The sequence below is a fragment of the Equus quagga genome, unplaced genomic scaffold (genome assembly GCF_021613505.1).
Source record: "Equus quagga isolate Etosha38 unplaced genomic scaffold, UCLA_HA_Equagga_1.0 HiC_scaffold_6599_RagTag, whole genome shotgun sequence".
Lineage (NCBI taxonomy): Eukaryota > Metazoa > Chordata > Mammalia > Perissodactyla > Equidae > Equus > Equus quagga.
The window spans coordinates 27,325-36,275 of record NW_025794332.1 but is presented as its reverse complement, the minus strand read 5'-3'; the positions used below and the strand labels follow the sequence as shown (position 1 = coordinate 36,275).

At 44.7% G+C, this 8,951-nt stretch overlaps 1 protein-coding gene across 1 annotated transcript in view; it reads left to right on the top strand.

The window, feature by feature from the left end:
• Nucleotides 1-642: 642 nt before the first annotated feature.
• LOC124232481 (aldehyde oxidase-like) overlaps nt 643-8,951 on the top strand; it is a gene marked incomplete at its 5' end in the record, with an annotated part of 32,229 nt that continues 23,920 nt past the window's right edge. The window contains 3 exons of the mRNA XM_046649449.1: nt 643-739; nt 7,046-7,170; nt 8,523-8,656. Of these exons, the coding sequence (XP_046505405.1) occupies nt 643-739; nt 7,046-7,170; nt 8,523-8,656 (356 nt within the window). The remainder of the gene's footprint in view (nt 740-7,045; nt 7,171-8,522; nt 8,657-8,951) is intronic.

The window sequence follows — 8,951 nt, the reverse complement described above, 5'->3', positions numbered from 1 at the left end:
CAGGAGCTGGTACGTCACATTTGCCAGTGGACACAGGGCTTACAGTGATTCCTAGGGATGGGTGAGAAAACCAACCTGGATTACTGTAGCTGTGACCCTGATTATGTGCACCTACCACTGTCCCCTGTCACTGGGCGCCCAAGGGAAGCTGACCGGAGCCAGTAAGAAGTGGATCTGTGGTACCCACAGTGGGCTTGTAATGGAATCTTCCTTCCAAGGCAGGAGGTCTCCCTACTGCCCTGTGCTCCTCCTCGCAAAGGAGCAGCATGGGGCTGGCAGGCAAGGCTGCCATGACCCTTACCACTTGAGTGTCTTCAGCTAGCACTGATGGAGCACGTTATGTGCCATGCAAGCTCCAGACATGCCTCATTTCATCCTCACCATGACCCTGTGAGAGCTCCGTGCCCAGCTATACCTGCATTGTACGGATGAGGCTCAGAGAGGTGAAGTAGGAGACCCACAGTCAAACAGCTGTGAATGGAGAAAATGGACACAACTTCACTGGTCCCCAAGCTCAGGCTATAAGCCCCTGCTGCGTGTCCCAGAGCGAGGGGAGAAACGCTGCCCAGACTCAGGCAGCGGCTCCTGCCATAGGGCCGCGTCTCCTGCGCAGGTGGCCTCACTCTTCTGTTCTCTTCCTAGGAAGCTATATGGCACCACTCCTTCTTCCAGGGGGAAAGGAAACTGGAATATGGAAATGTTGACGAAGCATTTAAAGTGGTTGATCAAATTCTTGAAGGTAAAACGATCTGAAAAAAAGGGTGAGCGGGGGAAGCGACCCTGGAGGCCTTCTAAGCGTGTCTAGTCTAGAGCTGCCTTTGCTCTCGAGAAATCAGCTCAGAAACAGGCACCTCGTTCACAGATGGGCTTCCCTCTGCCGTGAGCGTGTGTGTGTGTGTGCGTGAAGAGCTCAGCAGAGAGACGAGGTGGGAGGCCCAGGCTTTGCCCCTGGCAGCCCCCCCGCACTGACCACCTGCCCCGCCATGGCCCCGGTCACACAGCAGCTGCTGAGCGACAGAGGTGGTGGTGGAGTCGGTAGCTTTGTGTCAGGACCTCCAAAGCCCACGTTTCCTTCTCTTTCCTCCTGTCTCCCCTGACTTCTCCCTCCTCCCTCCCTTCCCTCTCTGCTTTCTCCCTTCTTGTCTCCCCTTCCCTTTCTCTGGCCCGCCCTTCCTTCCGGACTTCCTTCCATTGTGTATATGTGTAATTAAAATTAAATTTTCCTCTGAGAAAATAGTTGATGTGAACTTTCCAATAAAAATTTTGTAGCTTTTTATTTAGAAATAATTTTAAATTTACAGAAAAGTTGCAGAAACCTTAAAGAAATTCCTAATTACCCTTCACCCAGAATCCCCAATTATTATTTTGCACTTGCTTTATCATTCTCTTTCTCTCTCTCTCTCTATATATAAATATCCATTTTTTTTCTGAGCCATTTGAGAGTAAGTTACAGATACGCTGCCTCTTTACCTCTAAATACTACAGTGTTTATTTCCTAGGAACAAGGGTATTGTCTTACATAAACATACAGTTATCAAAATCAAAATATCAGCACTGACGCAATGCTATTATTTAATCTACAGACCTAATTCAAATTTTGCGATTTGTCTCAATAATGTCCTTTATAGCAGGAAAAAAAAGGATTTACTGTAGGTCTTAACCGATCAAGTTCCCGCTGTGCTCTGCTGTCACCCATGCTGTGGAAGACCTGCCATCCAAGATCTGATTTCCCCAGAGGCATTGCTGGGTGGGCGTGGGCGTCTGTCCCATATCTGAGGGCAGGAAGTAAAGCATTTGATGTTGTCTGTCTTGAAGTGAATTTCCGGGACATTGGCCTCTAGGTGGTAGTTAGAAACTACCGTCTCCCTAGTTTTTCTTTCCACCTTTGATCCCAAGCTCAGGAAGAGTCCGAAGACGTACCAGCCCCAAACATAGAGCCAGAGTCAGCCCGCCCACATGAGCTCAAAGCCACCATGTTTCTTAGCTCCACGGCTGTGTTAAACCTGAAGCTGGTCACAGCTCACTGGATGATGGCGTCTGTAAGCTGTAGAAAAGACACCGTGCGCCATCACCTGCTGGTGTTCTTCGGCGCCCTGTCTTATTAGCTGTGGGACTTGCAGGGCACTTCTCAGGGCTCAGTCTCCTTGTCTTAAAATTGTATGGATAAAGTGATACTGATCCCAGAGATCCGTTATGAAGGTCATAAGAGAGAATATGTGTGGGTGTTTGGCACAGAGCTTGACACACAGCAAGAGATCCATAATGGTGAGTGATGATTATTATTACGTTTAGTGTTTTGTTGTTGTTCTTGAGCTAATACACTGGCAGGCATCCGTTCATCAAACCTAGGGTTTCCCAGTTTTCCTCACTGTGAGATGTTTATGAGACCTGCCTGCAGAATCCTGTGCCCTTTCTTGCAATTCTGGAGTTGGAGGATCCGGGTGGCCCAGGAGTCTGTTTCTGACAGCTTTTCACGGCACTCCTGGTGCTTCTTGCTTGGGATCAGTAAAATGTGGCACTCTCCAGGGGTGAGCTTGTCTTGTGGGAGAAGAGAGGAGGGGGCATTTTTAGCACAGAGTCCATGGTGTGAGCGTCTTGGAAATAGCGATGTTTGGGGTTCCCTGCACCTGTGCCATAGTATGTTCCTGCCATAATGTTTTGTGTGAGAATTCAATTGTTGTATTTTCCTTAACATCTTATTTAGTTCAGTTGGGTACTTTGTTCAATCTGTCTTTTACTAGAATTTTCCCTTCTTATAGCCCCACACCCTATTGATATGTATCAAAGTGATACAGGAGGCTTTAAAAGGGACATTTATACTGCCTGTACGTTTTCATCCTCTTGACTTACTAGTTTGAGGGTTTTTTCCCCCTTATTCTAGAATTGTCATTTGGGGTCAGAATTTTTGAATACTTATTTCACTGAGAGGTAACTCATGGAGAGTGATAATAACAGCACTCCCTCTGCCCCTAGGAAAACGGATGTTTCAAGAACAAGAGAATATTTAAAAGATAAAATATGTGGGGCATTGCGTCAAGTCTTAGACTGTGTTCTTGAAGACAGTGATATTCTTGTTTGCTTTGACCCCCGTGGAGACGTGTGTCAGCCCTCCCGGACCCTGGGCTCCTGGCGCCAGAGGGCCTTAAAGGTCACCATTTAAAATCAGATCTGCCTTCGTGTCCGGCTCTGAAGTTAGCATTCTCTGCTCTACATTGTGCTCTTCTCATTTATCTCTTTAAAATTCCGTTCGCGGGGTGGGCTTTACCCTGGAGAGTGTGGATGCCGATCTCTGGAGCAGCATTTGCAAGAGATCTAGGAGCTGAGATGGAGAGGATCTCCCCAGCCTGTCCTGCTGGGCGTGGTACAGAGCGACTGCTTCGTATCTTAATGGCTTTTTGGTCTTCAAGAGCCTCTTATTAAAATGTAAATATTCCTGGAGGCATCACTCCTAAACCGTTAGTGGGATAGCATTTTATCTCAAGGATTAGTTGAGCAAATTGATTTCCAACCAAGAGAGTTGAGAGCAACTCCTAGAGTGAGAAAGGGCGCCGTGGGTCGAGGGCTGTGGGATGGGCGGCACAGTGGAGCAGGGTTCTGACACCTTGCTGACCTTCAAGGTTTAAACAGAAACAGTTCCGTCTAATATTTTTTGGTTTTGTATTTTTTAAATGAAGTAGATGTTTAACAATTAATTCTGGCTGGATAAGTGGAAATGCTAATGCTGCAAACCGTGCATTTGAGCCTACCGACAGTGGGTCTTTTAACGTACAGTCTTTGATAAAAGCTTAAATTGAGAACGAGATCTGAATTCTTTTTTTTAAAACATTTTTTTTCCTTTTTCTCCCCAAAGCCCCCCGGTAAATAGTTGTGTATTTTTAGTTGTGGGTCCTTCTAGTTGTGGCATGTGAGATGCCGCCTCAGCATGGCTTGACGAGCAGTGCCAAGTCCGCGCCCAGGATCCTAACCGGCGACACCCTGGGCCGCCTAAGCGGAGCAGGCGAACTTAACCACTTGGATGCAGGGCATGCCCAAGAGCTGAATTCTTGACATTTTAGTTGTTACATTTTACAAATGAAGCAGAATTGGCTCATTTTTCTATACTTTTTTTTTTTTTTAGGAAGATTAGCCCTGAACTAACATCTGCCATCAATCCTTCTCTTTTTGCTGAGGAAGACCGGCTCTGAGCTAACATCATGCCCATCTTCCTCTACTTTATATGTGGGACGCCTGCCACTGCATGGCTTGACAAGCAATGCGTAGGTTCCACACCTGGGATCTGGGCTGGCGAACCCTAGACCACTGAAGCAGAACATGCGAACTGAACCGCTGCACCCCTCTATACTCTTTCTTTACTCAGAGTTTAGTTAAGATAGGAAGTGCAGACAGCAAAACAAAAGATTTCCTTGGGAATCTCCCTCAAGCAATTTGCAAATCAGTATTTTGGGGTATAATTTTTAATTTTTTAAAGTCTGCCTTCCACTTAACTTGATGCCTGGTCATAATTGTGTTCTGATTTTCCCTGTGTTTTTTGTTTTTTTCCCTGTGTTTTGAGCGGTTACTTGGTTTTCAGAATTCCTTTTTATCTGTAGTGTTCTTGAGTGTATCTCTTTGTCTGGTTTTTCTAGTGGTAGTTCTAGGTGTTAAATTGTATTTATCTATATTACAATATATCTGGTGGCAACATTTTATTACTTGAGTAAATTATAGAAAGCTTTCCTCCCTTTTCATTCCTTTACTCTCCCTTGTTTATAATATCATTGTCTTAAAAATTCCCTCTACGTTCATTGACTACCACGTGAAGCAATGTTACGATTTTGCTTTAAATGCAATTCATAAAACTCAAAAAGAGAAGGAAAGTCTACTGTGTTTACCTGTATTTTTATTCTTTCCATTGTTCTCTCTCTTTTCTGAACAGGAACAGAAATCTCCCTGTTACAAGATTTCTTTTTTTTAAAAAGAGCATTTCTTGGGACTAGCCCGGTGTCACAGTGGTTAAGTTTGTGCACTCTGCTTCAGCAGCCCTGGGTTCGCAGATCTGGATGCCAGGCACAGACCTAACACTGCATGTCAAGCCACGCTGTGGCGGCATCCCGCATGAAATAGAGGAAGATTGGCGCAGATGTTAGCTCAGCGACAATCTTCCTCAAGCAAAAAGAGGGAGATTGGCCACAGATGTTAGCCCAGGGTCAATCTTCCTCTCACATGCACAAAAATCATTTCTTCTCTGTTTCAAAAACTTCCCTTAGTCATTATTGTAGGATAGATCTTTTTTAAGACAAATTCTCTTTGTTTTCCTCCATCTAAGAATGATTGATTTCCTTTTCATCCTTGAAGAATATTTTCACTGGATGTCGAATTCTGAGCTGACAGGTCTCTCTTCACTTGAAAGATGTTGTTCCAGTTCCTCTGGCCCCCTAGTTTCTGATGAGAAGCCTGCCTTTCAGAGTATTTTCCCCTGTAGGTGGGATAGTGTTTTTTTCCCTCTGCTGTCAAGATAGTTTCTTTTTTTTTTTTTTCACTTTTCTGAAGTTTGACTGGGATATGTCCTGGCATGGATTTCTTTGGATTTATCATATTCCCAAATATTCACTCAGCTTCTTGAATCTGTAGGTTTGTGTCTTTTGCTAAGTTTGGGAAATTTTCAGCCATTATTTCTTCAAATACTCGATTTCAGTGACCCAAATTTCAGTCTTTTATTATAGTTGTACAGGTCTCTGAGGCTCTGCTCATTTTCTTTTCAGTCTTTTTCTTTCTGATGTTCAGATTAGGCAATTTCTGTTGTTATATTCTTGTTTACTGATTATTTCCTCTGTTCTCTCTGTTCTGTTGTTGAGCTCATCCATTGAGCCTCTTAAATTTTGGTGGTTGTATTTCTTAGGTCTAAAATTTCCATTTGGTTCTTTTGATATCTTCTGTTTCTTTGCTGGGATGTTCTATTTTTTCATTTGTTTCAAGTGTTTATGTAAATGCTCGTTGAAACATTTTTATGATGGCTGCTTTGAATTATCCTTGTCCGATAATTCCAACAGCTGTGTCATCTCTGTGTTGGCGTCTGTTGATGATCCTTTTTCATTCAAGTTAAGTTCTTGGTGTGGTGAGTGATTTTCGATTGTATCTTGGTCATTTTGGGTATTATGTTACATGACTCTGAATCTTATTTAAATCTCCTCTTTTACCAGACCTCTTCTGACCGGGTGTTGGTGGGTAAAGAGGGGTGATGCCTTGTTATTGCTAGGTGGAGGGTGGACGTCCACGTGCCCCTTATGGTCCCACTGACACCACCCAGCAGAGGGTTTGGGTCATCTCATTACAGCCTGATAAGAGCAGGAGTCTAGGTCCCCCCTCAAATTTTGCAGATAAGGATGGGGCCACAGTTTTTTCTATAGTGTTTGGCTGGAATAGAGTGGTTATGATATAAAAGTTTTCTGTCCTGCTAGGTTTCCCTTTCCTGGTCCTATGGCTAGAGAAAGTAGGCTTTTCTTGGGGCTTTTTTGGGTCTTTGCCTGTTAGTGTTTTCGGATTGCTGATGTCTCTGCACTAAGTCTAGGATATATGAAGCAAAGAAAAGCAACAACAGCAAAGCCCGCTGAACTCACCTTCGGGTCTTTGCTTGGGTCCCCAAGTCCCTAGCAGGTCTGCCTTCTTCTCTTTGCCTTTCAGAGTCATCTTATGTTTCTTTTATATGTAACGTCCAAGGTTGTTAGCTGTGCTTAGCAGAAGAAACAGGAAGAGGTGCATCTACTCCATCTTGTCTTGGAACTAGAAGTCTCCTTGCTGTAATATTTTGACTCTGGACAGTCACACGCCTTTCCCTAGGATTCTGTGACCTCCTGTATTGGCAGACATGATAGAGTCTGCTAGAGAACACTACGTCAAATCTGCATATATAGTGAAAGCTGAATATACTTTGTGGCCCTCCACTATGCAGCCTACTGTCCCAGTGAAGCACCATCATTGGAATTTCTCCATAATGGATAACAGCTGGGGGAATGCTACCTGTGCTATCAGGCAGCCTCTTTGACTCTGGCGTACTTTCCTATAATAGGTGAAATACATATGGGAGGTCAAGAACATTTTTATATGGAAACTCAAAGCATGCTTGCTGTTCCCAAAGGAGAGGATCAAGAAATGGATGTCTACGTGTCCTCACAGTTTCCCAAATACATACAGGTAACATGGGGCCTCTGTGGAGGGGACGTGGCTATGGTATCTGCCAGCAAAATATACCAAGAGCAATTAGAGGCAAAAGTATTTCAGAAGCTGAAGGAATTTGGAGCACTAATACTCAGTCCGTGGAAGTAGGGGCCTTCTATTTGTGGATCTGTAACTTCACAACCACTTATGGAATCAGCAGGTCTGCTGTTAAGGATACAGAAACAAAGAAAGAAAGGAAGGAAGGCCTGCCCTCCAAGGCCAATGGGGCCTAACTCACAGGAAGCAGTCGAGAAACATTCTGGATGGAAGGCAACCAAGCACGTCATTAGCTAGGTTAGAATTTACACAAGTGGGGGAATTAAGAGAATAAGGATGTCCTAGGTTCTAGAATTATCCAAGAAGTCCCATGAAGACCGAGTCTTCAGTTTGGATTCATAGGGAGAGTGAGTTTTGTCTCGACGGTGAGAAGACAGGCCATTTGCAGGCAATTCCGCACCAAGATCAAATGCCACTCATGCGTTCATTTAGTCACTTGTCCCTTCTGCACACACTTATTGCCCGTGTCCTCTGTATCAGGCAGCGTGCATGTAAAAAAGAGGAAAGGCACAACGATGCCCACGCTGGAATGGAAGATGCATGTAGGGGGGCTAGTTTAAGCATCAGGGTGAAAGTAAGGGGAACAAAGCAGAGGGGTCGTGATTCAGTAGGTCGTAAGCAGCCAGTGTCATGACCAGAGCAGGTGGAAGTGTGGGAGTGTGGAGATTGAGGCCTTGTAGAAGGTGGGACAGTGAGAAGGGCCAGGTAGGCCCCACCCCAGTCCTGTTCTGCTCCTCACTCCCGATGTGACATGGGGCTCATCACTTCATCCCTGTGGGGTCCCCATCTATAAACATGACCACTAAACAATATGGTGGCAGAGAAGAGCAAGGCCTGCTTCCAAGGAAGACCTGCTGGCCGACTTCAGCAGGAACCCAAATGGGAGGAGAGAAGAAACTCCAGGGGAGACAGGAAGACGCAGGGGAAGACCCCAACCTCTCACTGCGCCAGGCAGCGTCCACCAGGGATCAGTGTGGAAACGACACTCTGGGTGTGGTTCGTGGGAAAATTTTAAGAAATTTATTAACACAAAAATATCTCATTGATATTGAAAGGACTACTTAATATTAATGATAGTTTTGGCAATATCATTATAGCCAAGGACCACTGAGACCAGGCATGGATATATGCCCAGGTCATTGGAAATCATCCCGTTCTTAGTATAAGCACACAGTTTGTGTATCATGGACATTACGGAACCAACGGGTCAGGGCTGTCCCCCTCCCTTGCTGCAGATGAGCCAGAGTAACAAGAACTGTTATCACTCACAGGCTATAGTGGCTTCAACCTTGAAGGTCCCAGCTAACAAGATCATGTGTCATGTAAAGCGTGTTGGTGGGGCGTTCGGGGGAAAAGTGACCAAAACTGGCATCTTGGCGGCCATCACCGCATTTGCTGCAAACAAGTAAGTGGAGAAAATCTGCTAAATAGAAAAAAATAAAACAAGGTCATGCTGAATATTCACAATATCAGGGTTAAGGAGGAAGAGACTGGGTCAAGGTTGTTTAAAATCACATATAATATACAAATACACCAACAAGTGCCACTTATTACAACGTCTTTATCTTATACTGTCAAACTACACACTATGAGAACCAAAATGAGAAGCAAAATCAGTAACTGAGAAAGAATAAAAACCACAGCAAAAATGCTGTAATACCTGGAGAGTAGACAGAAACAGGTCCTGAAAGGGTCGGGGT